This window comes from Gambusia affinis, linkage group LG02 (genome assembly GCF_019740435.1).
Source record: "Gambusia affinis linkage group LG02, SWU_Gaff_1.0, whole genome shotgun sequence".
In the NCBI taxonomy this organism is placed as follows: Eukaryota; Metazoa; Chordata; class Actinopteri; order Cyprinodontiformes; family Poeciliidae; genus Gambusia; species Gambusia affinis.
This window is the reverse complement of record NC_057869.1, coordinates 15,352,890-15,379,684: the sequence shown is the minus strand read 5'-3', so window position 1 is coordinate 15,379,684 and position 26,795 is coordinate 15,352,890. Positions and strand designations below refer to the sequence as shown.

General features: G+C 38.2%; 2 protein-coding genes across 2 annotated transcripts in view; both read right to left on the bottom strand.

The window, feature by feature from the left end:
- Window positions 1-16,240, bottom strand: part of cgnl1 (cingulin-like 1) — a 47,588-nt gene extending 31,348 nt beyond the window's left edge. Inside the window, exons 1-8 of the mRNA XM_044138568.1 lie at window positions 16,100-16,240; window positions 8,870-10,542; window positions 8,325-8,419; window positions 6,230-6,335; window positions 5,812-5,913; window positions 4,685-4,824; window positions 3,363-3,501; window positions 1,808-2,020 (exon numbers count right to left, since the gene is read on the bottom strand). Coding sequence (XP_043994503.1) covers window positions 1,808-2,020; window positions 3,363-3,501; window positions 4,685-4,824; window positions 5,812-5,913; window positions 6,230-6,335; window positions 8,325-8,419; window positions 8,870-10,492 — 2,418 coding nt within the window. The 5' untranslated portion in view covers window positions 10,493-10,542; window positions 16,100-16,240. The remainder of the gene's footprint in view (window positions 1-1,807; window positions 2,021-3,362; window positions 3,502-4,684; window positions 4,825-5,811; window positions 5,914-6,229; window positions 6,336-8,324; window positions 8,420-8,869; window positions 10,543-16,099) is intronic.
- Window positions 16,241-22,986: 6,746 nt separating this feature from the next.
- Window positions 22,987-24,420, bottom strand: LOC122820520 (SUMO-interacting motif-containing protein 1-like). Its single transcript, XM_044098005.1, has 3 exons — window positions 24,416-24,420; window positions 23,151-24,050; window positions 22,987-23,081 (listed from the first exon to the last, which is right to left on the bottom strand). Exons 1-2 carry the CDS (start codon window positions 24,418-24,420, stop codon window positions 23,348-23,350), a joined length of 708 nt encoding a protein of 235 aa, XP_043953940.1. The 3' UTR covers window positions 22,987-23,081; window positions 23,151-23,347.
- Between the last annotated feature and the right edge of the window lie 2,375 nt (window positions 24,421-26,795).

The window sequence follows — 26,795 nt, the reverse complement described above, 5'->3', positions numbered from 1 at the left end:
CCTCCAGGCATTTTATTGGGACTTTATGCGACCGACTAAATGTGTTTGTGGAAAGAGGGGATGAATGAGTTTTTCTTTTTCAACAAAGAAAAATTTGTCTAATATGTCACCCATGAACAAAACTTAGTGTAACCAATCAGAAGTTATTTAAATAGTAAATAGAGTCCACCTGTTGTAATTACAGTTTGTTGGACAAAAACAGGAAGAACAGAAAGATGTCAAATAAGGCATCTGGGAAACCAGATTTAAATAATCAGATATTTATATTAGTTTAGAATATTTTTATGGTCTGGCTTCTGTACCAATGAATCATTCCATTAAGAGAAAATCCCACAAAGTGCTTTGGAGTGTGTTTATTCAAACTGTTCCCACTGAATTAAATAGTTACATCTTAGAAGAAGTTCTCTGAATCCATAAAAAGGTCGATGTTGACTCATAATCTGCAATCAAATGTAGATTTACTTTTGTTTAGTCTTTGTAATTTGAAATATCACGTGATTTAATGGTATATTTCCTGATTCATATCATCAAACTGCCAAAGATCAAAGGATATGAATTAGCCTTAACGTGTAAATCTGCTTAAATCAAGGTTGTTCAAATTGGGGTTCAGAGGCTGTTTAAGGGCCCATGAACTGATTTTGTGCGGCCCCCTGACCACAATTCAAGAATAACTTGAATAGATTAGGACAAAGCTGTGACTTTTAAATTAAACATCTACTAACAAAAATGTTAGATGCAACACAAAATGATAATCTTTTACAGGTTTTCAGGTTTCCTTCTGTTGTCATGGTAACTAGGACCACATCTACTCATTGACTTAAACATTGGTGCATCTAAATCTGCTTTTAATTGCTGTGTTCAAACTTGCCTTAATATAGAAGGTGTTTTCAAATGAAGACTGATCTAGATATTGTTTTATACTTGAGAACAGAAGAAATTTTGTTTTTTAGTTTTCTTCAATCGAGCCCAAAATAATAAGAGATCTGGATTCATTTAACAAGGAAGACGTGTAAAAACCATTTGAGGTTTTGGATTTATGATCCTGTTTTTACAAAAAGAAAGAAAATCTGTTTACTTAATTTATTTAATTAAAATAATTCATGTTTAGTTCATTGTTGAACAGTAAAGACAAACTTGCAATATTTTTGGTGATATTAGTTTCTAAAAATTATACTTTTAGAAACTGTCCAAAGAAAAAGTTTGGACACCTCTGGTTTAAACAAATGACTAAAGCGCTCAAAAATTATAATTTCTGTAAATTATAAATCAAGATATTTAGTCCACATAGGGGGACAGCAAACGTAGAAGATGGTGGTCTGGTTTAAGGAGACCAGTGAAGCATGGTGGTGGCAGCATCATGATGTGGGGATGTCTCTACTACAGCAGAGACAGTGAATCTGGTCAAAATTCACTTTGTCAGTAAATAGAGTCCATCTGTGTGTAATCTAACTTTATAAAAGTTGTTTGGACTGTTATTGTGCGGGTCTTTCTCCAACATCCCGATAAAATAGACAGCAAAGTGATGAAGTAAAAAACGTGTCACTGACTCCGTTTTTCTGTAAAAGACGAGCCGGCCACTGACTTATACAAACCCTGCTAATCTACAAACCCCTGCTGTCTGCAAAAATGGTGACCAGATCAAACTGTGCTGCTTTAAAGCATAACGCCGAGGCCTGATGACAAACGTATGGCGGCGCCATCAGCTCCCCTCATGGTGTGCTTATCTCCACGCCACTCTGAGACAGGCTGCGCTCCTGGAGGAGGAGGAGGATGAGGAGGAAGAGGAGAGGGATGAGAGGATGATTACCTGCTTGGCCTCCTCCAAAGACATCTGCAGCCTGCTTATTTCCTTCTCGTACTGCTCCTTCATCTTGTCCACCTCCTGATCATGAGCGGCCACTTCGTCCTTCAAAGCTCCTTTGAGTGCTGCCAGCTCCCTTTCTCGCCTCCTCAACAGTTCTTCCTGCTCCTCTTTGGCCATGGCCACTTCCTGCATCTCCACCTTCAGCTGCAACACGTCCTGAAGCAAAGAAAGCCAAGCTGCTAACGTTATCTCAGACAAGAGTTCAGCTGCAGAGTTCAACCAACAGCCTGAAGTTCTTCTCATTAGAACCGTTTGTTTTCATTCCTAAGGTCTGTGAAAGCGCCGCAGAATCTGGAGGTTTTGTAATCAACGACAAGCGAGTCATCAATCCAATTATCAATTAGATAACAGATGTTTATAATCTAGAGCCGTGTGCATCATGTCCAACACTGCAAAATCACAAAATTTTACCAAAGAAGCAAATGCTGTAGTTTAGTCTTATTTCAAGTCTTCTAACAAGTAACTTTTCAGCAAGATAGGAGCTTGTTATAAATCAATAATCCCTTGATGGAAAGTCACTAGTTCCACTGGCAGATTATTTCATTTATAACAAGACATTTTTCCCATGCTACAATGAAATAATCTACCAACAGAAAAAGTATGTTTTCATTAAAATAAGCTAATATTTCTTGCTGAAAAGTTATTTATAAGTTAGTTTTGTCACTAATATATTTGTACTAGAAACTCGACCAAAAACACTTTATAAGATTTTGTGTTTTTGCGTTAAAGACACAGAAACTACTAAAACTGTGCCATTAAAAATAAAATAAAACCTTTTAACCTCTAAATATTTTTTAAATCTTCATTAAAAATAATTTATCACAAATAATCTTGGTTAATTTGTCCTTTCCATATATGACATATATTGTTTAGGTGTTTTTGTACCAAACTTTTACAGATATGGGGCATTTGTACCAATTCATACCGTTTTGTTTCCAAGCTGCTGGTAAAACTGATCATTTAATGTAATTTTCTATAATTTACTGTGAGAAAATCTACCACCAGCAGGTCACTCATGATTATTTTAGCTTGATCACAGAGGCTTTGATATAAATTGTTCAGATATTATGTAATTAAATTAAGCCATACATTTGCTTAAAGCAAATTAACAATACTTATCTAAATAATTAATCAGAAACACTTACAAAACTGCCACAGTGTGAAAAACTCTGTGGCAGTCTGGAAATAATCAGACCAGGATGAAGAGTATAAAATTAAAATCCATCACATGAAGCTGCACAGCAGCTCCATTTATAATCATATTTTTACATTTTTGTATTTATTGATATTCTAATTGAAAATAGTGGAGTAACCCAGACAATACGAACAGTTTTGGGATTTTTAAACATCATTAATTTGAATTTCTCAAAGATAAATCAAAATTCTTCTCACGACAAGAAATTAATCACAATAAACGATGCAATAAACACCCGTCCCTCCTAGTTTACAGAGTAAGTCTGTCCTGGCAGCTCAGCCTGATGACAGCATGGCGGCTCACCGCCATGAGGACGTCTTTCTCTCCGTCAGCGGCGGCCCTCTTGGCGGCGTCCAGCTCATCGTGCATCTCTGACAGCTGGTCCTGCAGGTCCCTGATCTCCGTCTGGTACTGCTCCCGCTCCATCTTCACCTGGAAAAGCCTGACAAAGCACAGGACACGTCAGCTCCGGAGAGCCGCTCTGCATGCACCTGTAGTTCACACACATAACTGGGAACACCTGTGGTGAGCTGAATGCGAGCCCTCAGAGGTTACCTGCCTTCATGGCATTACTGTTGGTAGTTAATGTGAAACACCTTTATTAAAGTCCAATTGGTACTACTCCCACCACGATAACAAACCAGTAATTATTGCAATAAATAATAATATAATTATTTTGAGACTCTTTTCAAGCAATATATTGATGATTAGGCCTGTCACAATGAGCAATAAATTAATTAATCACATGATAAAATAAAACAAACTCAATCATTTCCATTTGCATGATTTATCGTTTTTCTCTTTTCTGTCTTTTTTTTTTTAACAAAAAACTGGATAACAAAAGTCTTCATTCTGGTGCTTTAGTTTCAACCAGACGATTTTGTTTACAGAGACATCAGTATCCATTTTATATGTTGTTTTCTTTATTTATTTATTTTGGATATTTAAAATGTTTCCCAGCTCCAGTGTTAAATATTCATTACAATTTAAATTTTATTAACCTTTGAGAATGCATTCTTGCAGTCTGAAAACAACAATATTATCATTTATCGCAATAACTTCTGGGACAATTCCTCGTCCAGCAAAATTTGTTATTGTGACAAGCCTACCGGTAATGGCATAATAATAAATATTAATAAAACCGATAAACTTTAATTCTGTAACGAACACTTCACATTGGAACTGGAAGAAATTATAAATATCCTGAATAAATCACAACAACCAAAAACAAGAAATAAACTGGAGAAAAAGTAAAATCAAGAAAAATAAATAAATTATGAACTCTAAAAATAAAAATTCCCTTCAAAAAAGTATGAATCATCATAATTAAAATGATCAATGTTTTTGCGACGGGCTTAATCGTTGCACAAATTTAACCACACACTTTATTTCCACTAAAATATGAATCAGCCTGAACATTAAACCAGCAGCTTCAGCAGAACGCCCAAAAACACCTGAACCAACTTCTCAACGCAAATCATGGCACTTTGTGCTAAAATAAAACAAACATTGTCTATAGGTTGCTTAACTATTGACACACTTTAAAAGTTGAGCAGAACTAAATCACTTGCACTGACAAGACAGAAAAGATAAACCAGAAGGTTAATGATTTGTGCGGCGCTCACTCTTCCACCGAGGAGTTGAGCTCAGCCTCGGTTTTAGTCAGTTTCTCCTTCAGCTGCTTGCACTCATCCAGACTCCGCTGCAGCTCCTGCTGCAGCTCCTTCAGGCCCGCCGCCACCCGTCTGTCCGCCTGACTCACCTGCTGGCAACAACACAAAGCAGGGGTTCATTTATTTATTGTTTGCCGATAAAAATGGTATTTCAATTAAACTGATCTGTATTTTTTGGCTGCCTCCAGTTACATTTCTTATAATTTCTTTTTCTTGATTAATCTAAACAACTTGTTTTTCTTTTTAAAAAAAATTTTCTAAATTTGTGCTTCTTTTTTTTATAAACACAAAGTAAAATGAAAACACTTTTCTCTTTAAAGTATAAAATATATGCACAAAGTGCAACTTAAAGCAGCATGAAGATGAATTAAAATTAAACTTATTTATGCTTTAACAAGGACAAAAGCCTGACAATATTTTGGTAAATATGACGATACTGAAATGAGGGGAAAAGAAATTTTAAAAAATAATAAAAATTCAGTTAAAATTTAACTCAAAATGAAAAAGAATCTATTGATCCCTTTATCTGACATATAATAATGGAGACTTTATCATTATACATATCATTTAGGAATTTTTCTGGTTTAAATTTTATTTTATTGACACTCAAAGTTAATTAATAATTAAGGCGGACTAAAAACTTTACTGTAAAGACCTATTCAGAGAAAAAAGCCTAAAAATAAACGGCAAGACTGTCTCCACTGACTGACACACATGATTTAAACACAAAGTTAAAGAAAAATAAAAACCAAATATGTGTCAACTAAAATACAGATTTTATCAGCCGTGGTTTTTATCTCTTATAAAGCTGACCTTGCCTGATAGAAAACTAAAACCCAACTAACTGTTTCACTGCTGTGGCTTTTGGCCAGAAAAAAATAGTTTTTTTTATTAAGTTTGACACTTTAGATCTAAACAAAGTCCTTAAAACAAATCCTTACACTGTTATCCCTTAAAGCTCTTCAGAGAGCAAAGCCATGTTTAAAGGATATTCCAAAACAACTAGTTCAGCATTAAAGGGATCTGTCAGCACAAACAGCCTGGCATCAGCATTACAGCTGCAGTTACCGTGATGTTACCTTCATTTGTTCCTCCAGCTGTCTCTTCAGCTCAATAATCTCTTTTTCCAGTTCAGCGTTTTGCTCCTGCAGAGCTTTGGTCTGTGCAGCCAGGTCCACCGACTGCGAGAGCACATCAGATATTTATCATTTACAGACGGCTACTTATTTATTTCAAATAGACAAAAAAAGAGGAAAGAATAAAACTGATTATCTCGCCGATTGACGTGCAGTTTTACATTATTTGCTCAAAATGGAGCAGGTTTATATTTGTACTTTGTTTAAGCTGTGTCACCAAACAGAAAGCTTAGTCGTTGTTTTACTTTCTAGAGTGAAACAAAACTATCATTAAGCTTGCAAAAAGATATTTGCCTCTAAGCCATGATAAAGATTACTGCACCTGTGTGTAAAAACACCCACAATGCAACAGGAGACTCACTTTGTTGTCGCCTTGTGCGCTGGCTGTGGCCCTAGACTTCAGCGTCTGTATTTTCTCAAAAACCAAGTTCACCTTCCTATTCGTCACGTCGTCATTATCGCTGCTTCTGCGTGAGGAAAAAGGTGGAATTTTTCAATTAATGAAAACATTTCTGTGTTTTTAAGGTGAATCACGACTCCAGGCTGTTTGGGAAACAAAGCAGTTCCTTCCCAGCTTAGCAGGAGTCAGGAAGGTTTTATGATGCTCTGATGTGTCACTTCACAGAACAGGCAGTTTCATTACAACACGAAATGAACATAAATGTCTCTCTTTTTTGTTCAATACGAGAATTGAAACTGCAAATAATTTCCCTAATATTGTAAACAACCTACGTAGATTTGATTTCCTCAGTATCAGATCCCTTCAGTTTAAAATTGATGAAAGATAAAGTTTTACGTTTTTGTAAAGTTTAGCCACACGCACAAAAAAAGTGGGAGTTTTCTTGACTCAGAGGAACATTTAATCATCCAGCTTTTGACTCAGCAAAACCAAAGTTTCATAACTTTAACCGACAGCAAATGTGAAAGAGAAAACCCAAATCCCCCATCACCATCCTCTGCTCTCTGCTCTGACAGATGATTTTCATTAGAGCGCTGTAAACCCTGTCGGTGGGTGTTTGTCTTCGGAGCCTGGGGAAAGCAGCTCAGTTTCAGACCCTGAACTTCCATCTGCGTTTCCTTTCCTTCCCTTTGTCCTGCGACTCCTGACCTGCCCTCCGACACACCCAAGCAGTTTCCTGAGCTTTCAGCAATATTCAAACCCTGCAGCGAATGGAGAAACTGTACTGCGCAGAAATGCAACAAGTCTTTCCAAAACTGTTTTACTGTACAAATGTTAGAGTCAGGTTAAAATATTGCTCTTCCACATGTTTGTGATAGAAAAGTCACACTGGCTTCTTAGTTGTGTCAGAACTGTTATAGTTCAATTCCCTCTGGCTGCCTTTGGGCTGTCAGTCAAACATGCGTCAAACAAAGAACAAAAGCTGCAAAGGCAGGAGGGAACGCTGAGAAAAGTTCCTCTTGTTTTTTTTCCTTTTCAGGCACCGTGGAAAAAATGATTTGGATTTGATCAGCTGGTTAGATATTCATTAAACAGCACACTCTAGCATTGTTGACATGCCAGACTAACATTCACATCTTGTACTCACTTTTCCGTCAATGTAGCTGTGTCCACTTCAGTTTTGTGCTTCAATAAAAAAATTTTTTTGATTCTCAATTTAGCTTTTCCAGTCAATGTTTCATCACAAAGTAACAAATGTTTTCATGAAGTGATAAAGTTCATGACTAAACTAACACATAAACGCAACATTTCTTTCTAAATGTGACAAAAATAATTTTGCACTTTTGTTATTGCAGCTCTTGTATTGTTTAACTTTCTACTGATAAGTGCTATTTTGATTCTGACACACCAAATTTTGGAGTAAGCACTTATTCTTGTCTACCAAGCAAATGCTAGTGAATTAGCTAGCCCAGCTAGCTGCAGCCACGGCTACGCACAGCTTAGCTACTGCAGCTTTTAGTGTTTCCTAACCTTGTCATATATCGAAATATTCAAAGCACTTGTCTTTTAAAGCAGCAGTAGAACCAGCTGTCCAAATGTGTCGGAGTTCCGCTTGGTTGCTAGGTGACGGGGCTGGGCTTTGCTGGAGGTTGCTAGGTAACAGCGCAGTGCCACTGTAATGTGACTTAATATGGAAGTTTGTGAAACGACTTGATTTCAAGACACCAAAAAAACATTCACTTAAAGCCCTGAGGCTCTTTAGAAGCAGCTGGGACCCAAAAGAATGTATAAAAATGTGTGAAGTGTTTGTTTTGTATAGTAGGTCCCATTTAAGCGTTTTATTAAAGAGAAATCTGTGCCAGATGATGACCTGCATGTAAACAAATCCTACAGTTCATAACAGTCAGGATGGGAGAGAGAAATTAGCACATTCACACTATAACTATTTACCAATCATTCAAAATATGTTGGTTTCATCATGGTGACTTTTTACTAGCATAAATGTTCATAAATGAACATAAATTCTTAAAGTTAAATAAAAGTCTAGTAAACTCACCCTTCTTTGAGGTAGCTGAACAAAATCTGTTTGGCTGTCTCCTCGTGTGTTTGTTGTGAAAGCTCCTGCTGACCTTTCAGGAGATCTGGTGTGGCCTGGATGTGACGGGAAAGACCAGAGCAGCTTAATGAAACCCACAAGGTCAGAGTTCAATAAGTTAAACCATATGTGTGTTATTACAACAGCGGCCATTGCGGGAAGGGATGAGTATGTTTTAACCAAATTTCACCAAATAATCTCAAGAAGAAACATGGAAATTTATAAGTTTGAAAAGTTAAAAATTTGCTAGGAAAAAAAAAAATCTGAAATATTGAGATTAATCTTTGAAATTTTTGCAAAACAAACTTTGAATTTTTTAAGTTTCAAAAGTCAACATTTTTTGACTTTTGGAAATTTTCAGAGTTTGGGAAGTCGAAAATATTTTTACTTAAAGCTCATAAATTTTCCATTTTTTTCTAGAAAATTTCTGAGATTTTTTGGCAGAAATTTAGAATTAAATTTTCTCATCCTAATACGCCATTATATGTAGGGTTGTGGAGTTTCACCTGGACGTCTGCCCCGGTGCTGGTCTTACTGTCAGCGGTGGGCGGGAGTTTGGATGGGGACGTTGTTGAGACTTTTCCGACAGAAGAAGGAGTTTCTTCACTGCTCTTGAAGGACGGTATGGCGGGGCGTGACTGCAGCTTTGTGTAACCCCGGAGGGAGCCAGTGTATTTGGAGATGGAGCTCTGGGGGGATCCTGGCGCACTAATGGCCCGGGATGAAGGCCCGTCTACAGCCGTAGACCAGAGGTCCTGACCGCTGGCCGTCCTCTGCAGCCGCAGCTGCGACGGCCGTAGGACGCGCTCCTTTGACGTGCCTAGAGGTTGACCAAACTCGTCCATGAAGCTAGAGTCAGACCTCGACCCAAAGGCGCTGTCCACACTGCGCGACCGCTTCCTGTCCTCCGGGTTGATCCTGTTCCTGCGCCCCGCCCTGCCCCTCCGCTGAATGCCGCCATCCTTGCTATCAAACTTCTCAATTAGCTCATCAACGCCAGGGATGGACCCTGTGTCTATGTCTCTGCCGGAACCGGGCTGGAAGGGGATGTAGCGGCGATTCTCGTGGCGGTTTATGGCGTCCGTGTAAAGAGCCTCCATCTGCTCGTCTATCAGAGACTTACTGGTGGACGATAAGGAGGAATGGCGGGACCGAGAGGAGGACTGAGCGGGATCGCTGGAGTCGGTCCGGTGTAGGGGAAGGACGTCAGGGTCATGGTGGGTGCGCTCCAGACTGGAGTTGGGACTGCGAGTGGAAGTTGGCGACGCTTTCCTCTGGTCGCTAGATGGACTTGACACGGGAGACGGCTGAGGCTGCGCTGCCGGTACTGGGGGAGTTCTAGAGGTCGGCTTGGGCTGAGATGGATTCAGACTGGTGAGGTACGGTTTAATCTGAGGCTGGGTCGGCTGTGCCGGCTGGGTCGGCTGGGTCGGCTGGGTCGGCTGTGCCGGCGCTCTGCTTTGAGGCTGAGGCACCTGGGCTGAAGGTAATGACGGAGAATTTGTTTTAGGGGTGTCGAGGTCCGTTTGAGGAGGCTGCCTGTTCTCCTGCTGTGTGCGATCTAGGTGACGATCAAGGCTCGAGGACCTGAAACGGGAGGGAACTTGTACTTCAGATTTGGGGTATGGGTTCTGGTATTCTATCCTGGTGTCGGCTTGTGGCGCAGGCCTGGATGGGAGGCTGTGGAAGCCTTCCAGGTTTAGGGAGTTGGTCCGGGGATCGTACGGCTGCAGGAGCTCGGGGTGCCTCTGAAAGTTCAGAAGCGTGGACGGTTTCTTTGCCTGAGATTCAGGAAGCCCATTCTGGGGCCCGGAGTAATGCCTCGTCTTCTGTGTCCTGTACTCCATGAAGGGGTCGCTGGATCCAGCTTCCTTATCCCCTCTGAAATCATACTCCTGGTAATTCTCAATAAAAGAGCCTTCTGTGTCCGGGTAGCCGTTGCTGTCAGGGTGGCGACCCCTGTCCTGGTTGTTCAGCACCACATAGGGGTGTCCATCTATACCCTGGACACGAATACTGAGGCCATAAGAGCCGGCTCCATTACTACTGGGCCTGGAAAGACGGGATGGCTGCGTGTATCCGCGCTGCGACCCGCTGTTAGGAATGCCAGTCGCTCTGTAGGACTCCATCAGGAATGTAGAAGGAAAATAAATCCCTCTCCCTGGATCAGGTGCCCCACCTATGAGAGCAAAGAATCAGACCGGCTGGATTAGTCAGAGATCAGCCTGCATAATTCAAATGCTTTATCTCTTTCTCTTTCATTCTCTTGCATTGTTTTGCATTCTTGGATGTTTGTTTTTCACCTTTAAGGAAATGTTTTCTGTGAGACTTTCCAGTTGAAGTGCTTTGGTTAAATGATTCAGGAGACAAAAATCTCCCTCTGTTGCAGGTAAACCTCTCTGAACCCACAACCGTCCTGAAGACGTGACTCAAAACGTGACGCCGGTCAATTACAGACAACAATTATTATCACACACCTGCCTCTGCAGGTGAGCGTTATAATAAAAACTGATCCGTGTCTGAGAAATAATCCTCAAAAATGAGTCAGGCGTATTAGAGAATAAGCTCACTTTTCTACACCGTTTAAAGGCGTTTGTGCACACACTCCTGTTGAAATGTTTCTGAGACTATATGAAACTGTTTGAAAAGTTTCTAAATCTTTATCTGACTTTGATGAAGCATCTGATTTAGTCTCAGCATTTTGTCTTCTTCAGTTCACACCTCCCAATACTGAAATACCTCAAATTAAGGACGGGAATTTATCGTATCGTTTATCATGATACATTTCTTATCATGGTAAGATTTGAATTCATTGTTGTCACAATAAATTTCATAATAATAATAATAATAATCCTGATGCTTAAGAACACCTAAAACTGTCCGTATTAACTGGATTGTTATTTTTACCATTTATCTCCAATGTCTGTTCAACAACAGTACCAATTTTGTACAATATTATAGTACACTTGAAATGAGACAAAATTAACTTTTACCTAAGTTTTCAGCAAGACATAGAAGCTTGTTTTCAGTCAATAATTCTTTACTATTGAGGAAAAAGTTTATTTTATGTTAGTTAATCTGGATCTCAGGAAGTCCAAGCACAGCTCAAAATGAATAAAAAATGCAAAATTACAGTTTTGAACTGGAGAGTCCAGATCTCCAAGTTCGTCAGAAAATGTAGAATCACCTGAAGAGGGTTGTGGGCAAAACATTTTCTCACTATCTGATAGATTTGAAGAACGTTTTCAAGGAAATTACTGAAAATACAAGAAGTGGATGGGATGCTGATCAACTTCCACCAAAGAAAGTTGAATCTCAGTTACTGAAGTCAGGATTTCATGCTTCCTGCTAAACATGGATGATTAATGTTGTGTATTTTTCACCTTTTTTCTGACTCATGCTTTTGTGAAGGATTATCTAATTCTCTGCAAGACAGACGTCAGAAAAACTCTGCACCTTATTTACGGTTGATCAGATCTACTATCATTTTTAAAGGGTGCCTTTTTTAGAGACACTATGCTGAAATTAAGTAAAACAAAGCATTATTTTAAGGGTGTGCAAACTGCAGCTTTATCTTTGTTTTCCACAAACTTGTTTTCCAGGTCAAAACGTGACATTAGAGGTGGAAACATTTTGAAATGATTCATCATAATCCCAGTTTTCAAGTCTTTCAAGCTGGAATCAAACTCACAACTTTTGGACTGCAAAACCACTTTTCTCCCCAGTGCACCACAAACGTCAATTTTACACACTTTAGAGAGCCAAAGCAGAAAGTAAAATAGTCGTACGAGGAAACAAAAAGGAAAGCTAGTCAGCTCAAATTTCATAATTGATACTCGTTTTCTGACAGATTTGCAGTCAGATGGTGGAGGAAAAAAGCAGCTCAACTGGCAACAAAAATACTACTGTTTACAAATATCAAAGTGAGCAGCTCAAGCTCACTTTTCCTGGGAAACCATTAGAGGCACCATGTGTTTCAGCAGACAATGGGGTTTGAGCAGATTCCTGTTTGCCTTGATGTCAGCGGCCTGCTCTACCTGGTGTTACGATGCGAGGACGGAACGAGATGAGCCCAGAGGAAGGACGCTGATAAGGCCGAGAACAAAGGCCAAGGCAGGATATGTAGCATCAGCAGGACATAAGTCAGGACAAAACAACTTGGATGTGATGCGGTGCTTACAAGAAGCAGTGCTTATGGAGGGGGAGGATGGCTGGACAAAATGTGCTCTAAACACCGATCTGAGCTGAAAACACTGCAAAAACACAAAACCCTACCAAGTATTGTTGGTCTAGTTTCTAGTACAAATGTCTTTATACACTTTAAATAAAACAAATTTGACTTACAAGTAACTTTCAAGGAAAATATAAGAGTTTGTTTTAAGTTAAAAATTACAAAATTCCTTCAAACATACTATTTCCACTAGTATTGCTTAGTTAAAACAAGCTCCTATATCCTGCAGGAGAGTTCATTTTAAACTGGTTTTGTCTTATTTCAATATGGCTGAAAAAATATATCATGATAAAACGGTTTCATATTGATAATTATTGATAAATTTTTTTGCTTAAAATATCTTAGATAGTGCCAATCTGGTGGCGTGAGATTTTCAGTTTTCACTCCACGATGTTGTTTTTTTATCATTATTTTTAAGCAGCTATGAGCCACAGTGGTGAAACTTTCAACTGCTGCTGCCAAGTAACTCAACAGGGTGTTGCTAGGCAACCAAAGAGTGAGTGAGTTAGTTGATTTCACCAACTTTTCTTAGCTGGCTGTGAGACGTTGAGCGCCTGCAAAAACACAAAGATTACAGAGTATTTTTGGTCTAGTTGTTCATACAAATACCTTAGTATACTTTAAATAAGAAAAAAACTAAATTATAAGTAACTTTTCAGCAAGAAATAAAAGCTTGTTTAAGTCAATAATTCCTCAATATTGATGAAAAGGCAATTTACTTATAGCTAATCCATTTTTTTTATCAATATTAAGAAATTATTGGCATAAAAGAAGCTTTTATTTCTTGCTTAAAAGTTACTTGTAAGTTAGTTTTGTCTTATTTAAAGTGTACTCAGATATTTGTACCAGAAAATAGACCAAAAATACTTAGTAAGATTTTGTGTTTTTGTGAATTAAAGTATTTCCTCTGCTTATATCCCCCATAATGCAGTGCAGTTCTGGATCAGTTCAGTAACATACTATCAGACGTGTTATCTATCGATATATTGTTATCGGTTTATTGTCCAACCTTAGTAATATATTTGTACTAGAAACTTGACTGGAAATCCTTAGTTTGTGTTTTTGCAGTAATATAAATGGACACGAGTTGTTTTGTTTAATCAAATGTTGAATGGATCCACATATTCCAAGCCTCCTCCATCAACCAAATCATTCCAGCACAGTCATGTTATCTGGCAGAGAACTACCAAAAAAAGAAAGATGTTGAATGTGAAGCCAGAAGCTGGAAGGACACCACATCCCTGCTGCTTCGCGAGATAGATTCCATTAAAAGAGGCACACCCACTGAAAATAAGACCGCTTCATGTTTTTCATTCCAGGCTGACATTCAGCTCATAAAGCTGTAAATTTTCTTCTTTTGGCAGTCATAAACCACACAACACAACCAGTATTCATTTTCATTACATCTCCATGAGCCAGTGAGTGACTCTAGCTTCGCTTAGTTGGAAGATTTCTGCGTCGAAAACTTTAGAAAAAACAGGAACGAGGAGAAAAAGGTGTCCTGAACAGGACAGCAGTGAAGGACAGATTAAGGCGACACAAAGGAGCCTTTCATGTTTGCTGTTAGCTCTGCTTGATACGCAAAGGTTCAGCTGAATGTGCAAGACATTTTCCTCTCATTGTGTTTTTCCACCAGAAGAAGAAACATGCCTGAGTCATGGCGGTGCTGCCTTCACTGACCTCAGGGCTGCACTCTGCAGGAGTAGCCACAACCTGAACTTTTCCACATTTTGACATAAACACCACAAAATTATTTAAATCATTTTATTAGGATGTTATGTGAAGAAAATAACCTTGACATGAATATGTATTTTGGTCCCTTTACTCAAATACCCTTTAATAAAATCCTGTGTTGAACTTAAGAAGGAGAAAACTAAAACTGCACTCTGTCCTGCGACACCAACCTCAGTGTGAAGCACGGTGGTGGCAGTATTATGCAGTGGAAATGGAAGCTAATTATGTGGAGAATGGAAAGAGAAAATTGTGCTTCAGGAGTAAAATTTTCTGTGATCCTAGTAGGAAAAGCTGCGACAACGAGATTCGAGATTCAGACGGTGAAAGTCGAACCTTCTTCAAATTTAGTGAAATTCATCTCAAACTTGTGGAGAAAAACTTTTAGTTTCTGCCACTATTATTTTATAGACATTAGCAAATGTTTCCAGAGGTTATCAAAGGTCAACAACTCCCCCCATATTTACTAAATTAAACACATGTTGTGTCAGTCAACTCTGCAGCAGTAGAATTTAATTTCTCTTAATACCATCTGATTTTGTTCATGTGGATGAGGTCGAGGTTCTGGTTGATCTCTGGAAACTTTATTTTTAAAATCTTAAAAATTATAACGGGACTAATGGAAACGTAGCACAGATGTTTCACACCAATTTTGCTTAATTTGGAGAAGATGGAGGAAGAAACGTCACTCCGGTGACCACTAGTGACAGATAAACCTTTAAAAAAAAATTCTTTTAAAGTGTAAACCAGCTCCTCTGATGGGCTGCAGCTCATTAACCCAGTGGCAAACATTGTCCTATAGAGTATCCTCGTGTGTTTTATATTTTAGCACAAAAATACCTAGTTGTATAAGTTTTTGTAATCAGACCTAAACAAACATCAAACCAGAGCTACACTGGGAGGGTAAGAATCAAGTCCAGAATGGTCTAGTCAAAGTCCAGACCTTAATCCAGTTGCCTCCACAAATTCTCACTCTCAAGAGACTTTTCCAAATGACTTGAAGCTGCATTGAATACTGGCGAACCTTTTAGATTTTGTTAAAATAACAAAGTTTGAAAACTGAACAATCATTTTCCTTCAACCTCAGAGTTCTGCTCTACTTTTTGTTGGTCTACATTAAAGTTAAAGTGCACTGAAAGTGCATGACAACCTTTGCAGGCCCTGGTATGTCTGCAAATACTTTAATTTATTCATGCTTTTTTTTGTTGACTGGTTTCACCTTTGCACCTTTGTGGAGAGAAAATGATAATCCAACCTCCTTAAACTGATGAAATGAAAGACAAAAAGTAATCTTGACCAAAACACAACAAGGAAACAGAACACACCAAACAGGATACTCAACATTTTACACTCCATGCTCTTCTAGTATCTTCCGAAACTCAAAGTGCTTTTCGCCCTAAAGGTCACCGCGGATCAGAGCGGAGAGAGAAAAAAGTGAAGCAACACCAAGATTTACACTGTGGGAGAATACGAAAAAGTTACGTAACGTGAATCAGAGCGTCAGGTTGTGTGGGTACAGCAGCAACAGTAAACACTGGTAAAATCCCAACACAATAGCTGCAGACCCGAGGCTTGTTCAACTGGGAGTCTCGCTGGAGGCTACTGGTTTCAGTGGGAAAACATTGGACTGGTTTGGAGGAGTTTAGATGCTCGGAGCAACAGGTGGAGAAAGTTCCGCTTCATCACTTTTCTCCAGCCTGCTGCAGGTTAATAATCTGTCATATTTCGAGTTAAAAGTTAATTTTCTGTCCCTCTTTGCGTCGCTGCTACTCACCAGGGTCGAGTCTCTGTCTGGTTCCTCCTTTCCGCAGGTTAGAAGCGTTTGTCCGGAGTTTTCCCTCTAAGGAAGAAACTCTTGCCGCACTTTGCAAACTTATTTGCTCCGATAAAGTCTGCTGAGTGTGAGGGAGAAGGACGAACCGCCCGTCGGCCCGACCCTCCGGGAGGAGTCGGCCGCTCCGCCCCCAGAGAGGAGCGGAGAAAACCCGCCCACCCACTCAGGCGCACCGCGGCCGGTCCTGGAACAAGTTTCCACGCCACGGACCTGGAAAGACCTGCAGGAAGTGAGGGTGACTCAGTTTGGACCGGGTCAACTTTCCACACGTCCTGAAACCAGAACAATTCACAATCGGCTGGATAATGGACGAAAATCAGACAAAAAATAAATGTAATTAATTTAAAATAACATCTAAAAGTACTATTTTTATCTAAAAATAACATCTACATGCAAGTTTTATTTTATTTTATTTTTTTATTAAATAGTAACATGTAACAAATATTTACTTTGAATCTTGTTATAACATAATTTTGGAAAAACTGAAACTTTTTCCTCTTGTTTGAATATTAATTGTTTTCTATATATATACTATATATTTATTTACTTATTAACTATTTTATGAGGATTACACACAATTATGATCGCATAAAACTCCTAATTACTAATTAGCACTTTGCATAAATGTAATTTATAATGCATGTCTTTAAAAACCTACAGCGTCATCTAGTGGGCTGAAGAAGAAGAGAGATTAGAAAAATATTACAACTACATTTACTCAGACATGAATCTTAGTTTTCTCTAAAGCTTCATTTCTGGGTTAAAAATATTTTATTTATTAGCCCGATGTAATATTTTAATCTTAAATGATAAGTTTTTATTTACTGTAAGAAGAAAAGCATCGTCATTAATAGAAAGAAAGGCTTGAAAACATCTGTGTGTGTAATTAATCTTATTAATGTGATCTAAGTGAATTCAGTTACTGATACAAATTACTTTTCAATAATAATATATTTCACTGAATGGGTCTGCATTTATCCCCGTCTACATTATGTATTTAATTCATTCTGATTAATGTGTATTTGATTTTTTCATAACTTTTTAATTAAATGAGATAAATATAGATTTTCCTCTCCCCAAAGTTAGATTTTTAAGTTTACATCTCAGGATTACGGATAAAATTGCCTTTAACATCCAATATTTAACATGCTGCATGCAGAAATGATCTAACTTACACCTATTGTTTATTATTTACTTTTATTTTATTATTCTATTACTGAGAGCTACAACGCTTTTTGTATTAATGATGGATAACTATGGAAGTAAATATGTGCCATCAGAATTTGAATAAAAAATACCTCTGAAATTTGAATGTTGTATATTAGTGCTTACTTTTTCAGTATTAAAATAAATTCAGAATATATTTTTAACCTAAAAAAAATTCAATGTCATTATTTTTGCAGTAAAAAAAAATTCGGTGTAATTTTTTTACATGGTTGCAATTTTCAGTTATTAAAAAAATTCACATTCCTATTTCAAAGTGATCAAATTTTCAATATACATATTTTTCACAGTTTAAATTTTCAGTGTTAAAAAATTCAGCATATAAAAAATTCAACTTTTCAAAATTCGTTGTGCTCAAATTCGCCGTCTCAAATTCAGCGTCTAAAAATTCGCTGTCTCAAATTCAGCGTCTAAAAATTCGCTGTAAAAATGGCCAAGGTTACTTCAGGTCACAGACATTAGCAATGGATGTCCGATTCCAACATCCACCTAATCACGTGACACAACCGTCATATTGAAGAAATACCAGCATCACCCAGGCTGGCGACCATGGAGGCGAACGCAAACCCAACGGTGAGTTTAATGCTTTCATATTTCTATAGTATATTTTATTTTGTGCATGAAGTTTGATACATTATCTTAAAGCCTGATTTAAAACACGGGTTGGGCCGTTGTTAATCTTACAAATTGTAGATTTATTTGTGTTTTATATAGTTTCTATAATTTTAATGAGAGAAGAGCACAGTAGGATTGCCATCCCTTCGTAAAATACGGAATCGCCCCGTAACGAGACGCGATTTGTTCGGTATTTCTGTATGTCCGACAGTAACGCCTATCACATGCATATAAACATTTAGTGTAACAATAATTACAAAAATAAAACACAAGACATGTTAAGCTCAGCTAATGTGGCGGGAGCTAGTAAGGACCCCAGAACGCTTTGGACCATTGATGATGTCACGGTTGCCTAGAAACACTAGGGTGCAAAAGAGGGTTAGCAGTCGTGGTGAGCCGCTCTCAACCTGCGTCTTTTTAAAACGTCCTCAACCGATACTCTACCATGTCCTAGCAAAGATACAGGAGACGGAAGACACACATGCCAGGCTGAACAGTGTCAGTGAAGATGAATGCTAGCAATTGTAAAAAAAAATTAAGAGGGAAACTGAAGAAATTATACTGTCTCTTTATTCTTTAAAACTTATGGTACTGCAGTTTTAGTTTCTCTAGTGAAATAGAATGACACTTTCCATCTGCTAGATCCTTATTTTAATTTCTGAAAGGTGGGAACCCTACAGCACAGAGCTTTCCTGAGTAAAAGTGATCATTCTCATGAAGTGTAAATTTCTTTTTAACTAATCCTTTTTCAACTGCTACTTTGTCTTTTATATATTTTGTGACTACAGGGTAATCAGGATGCTATTGTTGAATCTGCAAGCCACTTACTTAATTTACTAACTGAAAGACCACGGAGTGGAGGAAGAGGAGACATGATGAAATTCTGGACTGGATGGGAAAATCTGCCAGCAAGTCTGTCTGTGGAGATTGTTGGTGGAAACTACAAAACACTAAGAATTCCTTGTCACTACTGGAATTACAACTCTTTCAGTGAGGATTTTGTAGCATGCATTTCCTCTACGCAGTCTGGCTTTGAGTGATTGACCTGTTAAAAAAAATAAAATAAATAAAAAACAATCTATATTTAAGCTGTAGCAGTTCTTTGTTTGTGAATCAGTTTGTTAAAACAAAACAGTTTTGTTGAAATGTAGAATCAATTCAATTTTCTGATTTTTGTCAGACCACAAGTTCGATACATATGTTTAAATGTGATCATATGTATTACTCATTAGAGCGACAACATTGCTGTTACTCTAATTTCTCTAGTTTTGTCAAATTCAAAACTAGAGGAACTAGAATAACACAATGTTCAGAGTAGATATTTCATTTCTCTGAGTCAGTACTGTTTGTACAGGCAGTTTTAAATATGAAACTGAAATTGTTTTTTTATGCAAAATTTTATTGAATGTACTTAGATGAGTTCATATATGCTTTAGGTATTAGAAAATAAACAACATAAGACAAAACTTTTTCTGATTCTTATAATTCAAGTAATGTAAAGCAATACAACAATGTACAAATGTACCTAATGGGTTCCTTTTGAGTAAAGAAAAAAAACAAACAAATTACAAATTTAGAACATTTTTGTTCTCTGACATGTCTACCATAAAAGCACTAAAATTCACCTCTGTGGTAACATGATCAGCATTTTGCTTTACATTTCATAAATGGTGAATTTTTAAACTGGCACGGAAGCGTATTGCTGTCACAGGAAAAAAAATTGAGCGCTATCACGTTATAACGTCATATGTATCTTATTAAAATGTGATAGTTATCTTGTTAAAACATGATTGCCTTCTGGTGATTTTGGTTGCTTGGTTACAAACAGCCGTTTGCCGTTATTCAGCTATTGTTATTCAATAAAAATCTGAACATAAAATGTTCAGCAAATACATCTGAGCCTCCGTTATAATCTTTATAACCTCTGTCAAGGCACCGTGGGGTTCAGGAATTGGATGATGTGTACGACCAAGAACCCAGAGCAGGTTAGGAGTCATGTTGCTTCAGTTCGAAGTGGGTGATTGTCCCAGCCACTGCAGAAAGTATCCAGATCATGCAGACATGGCAGGAAGACATAATGGCAACAGAAGAGGAGTGCTTCATTTGAAATGTCCAGGTATCCCTCTTCTTTAAGGTAATGTAGCACGTCATAATAGATGCATGTTACAGCCGTCCACAGATCTCTCCACAGTCGCTCAGTCCTTCAATTATGGAGTAATAAACAATTAAAAACTGCCCTTCAAATCTCATCATATTGAAGACCACACAAAGCTAATGTTACTATAGACATTCAAAAGCATCACATATTGAAACTTGTCATTTGTACAAACCTTTGATTGTGCACACTCTTCCCAGATATAAAACTGCTTCTTCCTGCTCCAAACGATCACGGAGTCTATCAAAAATATGATTCAGCAAAAGTTCCTTGAAAAGAGAAAAAGGAAAAACATTTAAAAATTGTCAGTAAAATAAAAAAGTATTTTGACATCAGTAGGTCAGCATTGAGAAGTCACAGTAATCTAAATTAAATTATGATATTTAATCTAAAATAAGTTAACAGATGTACTTACAAGCATATATTTTCTTGAAAATGAGTTAAAATCAACTGAAAAAACAAAGGCGGTTGTTTATAGTGTTGCTAGGTAACAGAACGAGGTTTTAGGCAAAGTAAAAAGAATGTAAATTAATATTGTATATCAACAATTGTCAGATAAGAGAAGCAGTATTTTGGATGATGTTGTAATGAAGTCACCTGAACAATACGGTAGCTGATCAGAATGGGGTTGTGGTTATAATTAATGTCGGAAAGTGTTCACAGCCCCTCTTTGAAGCACACAAGGCAGCGATATTAGCGGTAGCATCTCCTGAAAAATTACGACTTTACTAAGACTGCCTGTCTCAGTCTCACCTAAGACAACATACAAACAACCCAGAATGTCGCCACCCATCAGTTCTCTTTAAAGATTCTTGACCCAAGTGGTATTTCTTTTTGAAATAAAACTGGGGAAATTGGACGTGGGACAGCGGGAGGGCTGGGGTGCTAGGAGGTAGCGAGATGTAATATGCCGGTACTACACGGTGTAAGATTAACAACGGCCCAACCCGTGTTTTAAATCAGGCTTTAAGATAATGTATCAAACTTCATGCACAAAATAAAATATACTATAGAAATATGAAAGCATTAAACTCACCGTTGGGTTTATGCGTTTCCATGGTCGCCAGCCTGGGTGATTCTGGTATTTCTTCAATATGACGGTTGTGTCACGTGATTAGGTGGATGTTGGAATCGGACATCCATTGCTAATGTCTGTGACCTGAAGTAACCTTGGCCATTTTTACAGCGAATTTTTAGACGCTGAATTTGAGACAGCGAATTTTTAGACGCTGAATTTGAGACGGCGAATTTGAGCACAACGAATTTTGAAAAGTTGAATTTTTTATATGCTGAATTTTTTAACACTGAAAATTTAAACTGTGAAAAATATGTATATTGAAAATTTGATCACTTTGAAATAGGAATGTGAATTTTTTTAATAACTGAAAATTGCAACCATGTAAAAAAAATTACACCGAATTTTTTTTTACTGCAAAAATAATGACATTGAATTTTTTTTTAGGTTAAAAATATATTCTGAATTTATTTTAATACTGAAAAAGTAAGCACTAATATACAACATTCAAATTTCAGAGGTATTTTTTATTCAAATTCTGACGGCACATATTTACTTCCATAGATAACGCATAAACTTGCATCAGATTTGTATTAAACCATTAAATGTCACTCAAAACTACAAAACTTCATAATAGTGAAATTCCCTGACTTTTGTTTAGATTTTAAGTGTTAATAAAATTATGAAACAACTATGAATTAAACCAGAATATATTTTGCTTTTTAATCAATCCACTCAATAAAATGGATTGATTCATAATTTGAATGGTAAACACTCATTAAAATGCATGTTACTGTAGAAAAATGTGAATCCTGATGAGGTTTGATTCAATCATAACCAGGTTTTCTGAACAAACTAAAGCAAAATAAAAATGAAAAGCAAAAAGGGAAATCTGACTAAAAAAACAACAACAACAAAGTAGTAAAAAGTATTTCTTGATTCCATAAATAGAAACCTTTGTACCAAAACTGATATAATCAAAATTTATGACTTTTGATTATGTCCGTCTTGTTCCACCATACATTTGACCTAAAATCAGGTAAAAAGTTAAAAATCAAGGATTGTGACGTGAGGAATAAATCAATCAAAACTTCAGAGTTTATTTTGGAGAAAAGTGTAAAAAGGGAACATGCAGTAATTTTATTTCTCACAGATATAAAACAAAAATCTCAATTTGTTTCATTCTGGTCTTTTTAATTTAGGAGCAAGAAAGTCCACTGCTCAGAACCCCTTTGAAAACCTCCTGGTTAAATAAATTAGTTGAATAATCCAGTCTCCAATGCATCAACTGTTCAGCCAAAGTCTCTCGGCTGGTGACCAGTCAGGTCACTGTCCACCCGTGCGCCTGGTCCTCTGGGCTGGGGCTCGCCATCCAAGTTCAGGAGAGGAGGGTCTTGGAATCTCTGGCTCTTCAGGCCAAAAGTGTGTCATACAAGCAAAAAAAACCTGACCTAGAACAAGGCCAAAGTAAAGCATCTTAGCACACAAGACGCCAGCACCAATCAAGCTAAAACTATCTTTCATCATTTCTCAAGTTCTTCTTTTTTTTTCATGTTGTACAACATTCGAGTTAACAGAATACAATTTTACCAACATATTAGTAAAACTAAAGAGATTAGCTTATATGTGGTAAAAAAATAAATAAATAAATACATACATATATATTATACATTCCAATCTTAAAATAAATGCAATTACATAGAACAAATACAACATACACAACAATAAGGATACAAAATCTTACAATACCATTTTATTTTGTATTAAATTTGATCATTTAATAGGTATTTTAGCCAATTTCCACCAAATTTACTTAATCAACTGCCGAGCGCGTGCGATGACTCACCGATGCTCAGACGCTATCAACGGCTTTTTTCGGGCTTCAGTTGTTCACGAGGGAAACCCTCTGAGATCTAACAAAAACGAATTTAGTATTTTGAATTATATATTTAGTGAATTTATATTAATATTTTTTTTCTTACCAATTTCGAGATTCATCAATTTCCTACCAGCTCTTTACGGAAACAACCGTCAGCTGTTAGCTCTCAAGCCTGTCTGACGCGTTCTGAGCGAAACAACTGTCAGCTGTTGAAAGGGGCGGGACAATCAATCCTATTGGCTGATGCGAAATCAGACTGCGCCAGCCATTGGCTGCTTAATCCGTCAATAGAAGCAAACACTAAAGGCATACCAAGTCCTGTTGGTCTCCGACTGACCTCCAGGGCTTCGTAGCGAGTCCCATTGGTCTCCGGCTGACCTCCAGGGATTCGTAGCGAGTCCCGTTGGTCTCCGGCTGACCTCCAGGGCTTCGTAGTGAGTCCCGTTGGCCTCCAGGTTGACCTGTAGGGCCTTGTAGCAAGTCCTGTCGGTCTCCGAGCTGACCTCCAGGGCTTCGTAGCGAGTCCCGTCTCCGGCTGACCTCCAGGGCTTCGTAGCAAGTCCCGTCGGTCTCCGGCTGACCTCCAGGAATTCGTAGCGAGTCCTGTCGGTCTCCGAGCTGACCTCCAGGGCTTCGTAGCGAGTCCCGTCTCCGGCTGACCTCCAGGGCTTCGTAGCAAGTCCCGTCGGTCTCCGGCTGACCTCCAGGAATTCGTAGCGAGTCCTGTCGGTCTCCGAGCTGACCTCCAGGGCTTCGTAGCGAGTCCCGTCTCCGGCTGACCTCCAGGGCTTCGTAGCAAGTCCTGTTGGCCTCCGGGTTGACCTGCAGGGCCTTGTAGCGAGTTCTGTTGGTCTCCGAGCTGACCTCCAGGGCTTCGTAGCAAGTCCCGTTGGTCTCCGGCTGACCTGCAGGGCTTTTTATCTGAATGGATGGATGGATGGAAATATACGATATCTGTAAACACTTGCTAATAGCTTTAAAATGATAGCAACACGAACGAAAGCTTGTTTGACAGCAAGTTTATTTAAATTGAATAAGATGGGAGGGCAATTTAGGAGCTACTTCTCTATTTTCACTTAAATCTTAGAATTTAGATTATTTAGTTAATTTCTATCTGCTTATATTCTATTTGATTTATAATTAGAATTATTGTTTAATTTTAGTTATTTAGAATAGGATTTTGGCTAGTAATTCACTTAGTTAATTAATTTCAGTTTGGGACGTGGGTGTTTCACAGTGTAAATCGGTAGGTTTTAGGTGGTCATATGGTTTTTTACCAGTTATCAGTCCTCAGTCAGTCAGGCAGTCTACCAGCTGGGCAAATGAAGCCTCATTTCCAACCTTTTGCTTTGCAGAAAGGTTCATTACTCCATGCTTCATTCATCACTCACTAGTGACATCTGCTGGTGAAACTGTAACAGGCTTGTCACTCAGTTGGATCATCCATCCATCCATTTTCTGTTCACCCTTGTCCCTAATGGAGTCGGGAGCAGCAATTTTAGTCTTGCAACAGCATAAAATCTGTTTCTGCTGTTGCAAGACTGATGTATCTTTGCTGATCAGACTACAAATAATAGAGGAAATTTCCAGAAGGTGAGAATTTGGGAGGCAGAGGGGTTAAAGTCTTCCCAGATGTCATTGACATCTGCTGGCTCTTGCTGGCTCCATTTCAGACAATCAAGTTTATTTGTGTAACACATTTCAGCAACAATGCCGTTCAAAGTGATTTACATCGTAAAATCACAAAAATATAGTCATAAAAAAACCACCATAATCAACAATTGAGAAAACCAGTAACAAGCATTACATTTTGATGAGTGCCATCATCAACACATCAAATATGTTGGTCAATGTTCCTTTTATTTTGGCCACTGAAAACAATTTTTTTTTTCCCCCACCAGGGGGTCTTTTTTGTGGGCTCTAGTGTCCCTAATACCACAGTAGGCTGACAGGAAAGGAGGAAGGAGAGGGGGGAAGACATGCGGCAAATGTCGTCGGGCCACGACAGGTTGACCTGCAGGGCCTTGCAGCAGACCCCCTTTTACTAGGTACACGCCTCGAACCCGGCTTCAGATTGCCCAACTCTACAACCAGCCTGTGACTTGTTTCGCCTGAACTGTGGAATAAAGCAACAAAGAACTGCATTTTTGGAACTGCGTAAGCCAGAAACACACGGTGCATCAAGTGGCTATTTAAGTTGAAGTCACCTTTTGCTCTTAACACTTTGAAATCTTAAGTTTTCTGATTTTTGGACAAATAGTCACTACAAGCAACTTCACTCACAAACCAAGGGAAGAATTTGGATCTAGATACTAAGTGCTATTCACTTTAATGTATTTCTATCCATAATCAGACAGAAGTAAAAGTTCAGCGTGGACTTTGTGTCCTGATTTCAAACCGTTTCTGGAGAGTGGAGGTTAAAAAAAGTGATTATTTTTCCATAAATGAGCGGCTCTGGAAGAATCAGAAAGAGAAATGTGACGAGCGAGAGGCTCGTTTGGTGCAGCTTGCCTCCTGAACGTTGGATGATCTCACCGTCAGCGCAGGAGGAGCAGCCGGCTCTTTGGTCCGCTTTCAAGGACGAGAGCCAAGGACCTTCTGTCAGCTGCCTCAGCCAGCAGCCATGACAGGAAGTCAGCCTTCAAACATGGTGGTCCCACTCCCACTGAAAACGTGTACACCCACCACTCTCACACGCTCCGCCATGAATTTTCGTCTGATGACAGCTCTGCGATTTACGCCTCATCTCGGAGCCGCAGACAGAAACAGCAGTCAGCGTTTTCCCTCAGCGGGGCTGAGACCCACGCTGATGTCTGCGTGGAGAAATATTCCGTGCAGATGTGGAGTCACAGCGTTTTGTGGCACAGAGGGACTTTTGACAACAGAGCAGCAGACTGGCTTACAAAACACTGGAGAACAAGAGAGAAAAGAGACCAAACGTTTTAAAAATGGACCAAAATAAATACCAACATTTTAATGTGTGACGATGTCACTTAAGAAAATGTAATGTTTACTGGTTCACTTGATGATGTAAAGCTCTTTAACTGCCTAAATAACTCACTCTATTTACGTTTGTTTAGCAAAAAAACACTTAATTGGATAAACTTGTAACAATTTAACCCTTTCATGCATAGTGGTCACTGCAGTGGACAGCGAGCCAAAAGACATTTTCTTCTGTTTCTTCTGGATTTTTATGTTACAAATGCACACAGAAGTGGACACTAGTGCAGCATACAATACACTGCCAACTACTGGCCATCCACTGCAAGTGCAAGAAAAGTTTTGTTAAATTCAATATGGCCGACAGACGAAAAGCCAACTCGGGAATATCCAGTTCCTACTAAAAGTAATCTCTAGAGATTATTGGTGTTTACAAATAACGACTTTGTATTTGGAAAAAATTACAACTGATCGCCTAGAAAAAAAAAATAAATTTCCCCTACCTCTTTATGCCTTAAAAAATAAACACTTTGGTAAGAAAAAAAAACCCAAAACCTGACAAAAGATCCTAATTTACGCATGAAATCGTTAACTAATTTAAAAAAAAAGTTAAATCAACTGTTTTCTTTTTTTAGTGTGTTTTTCAATGGCTGCCTTACTTTCAGTGCTGCTGTTTGATGTAATTTAAAGCCACAAACAGAAAACAGTTCAGGTATTTTTCAATAAAACATCCTAAAAAGTTTATTTATTTCAATAATTAACTAAAAAAAAACTGAAACTCATTTGGATTTATTGCACACAAAATTAT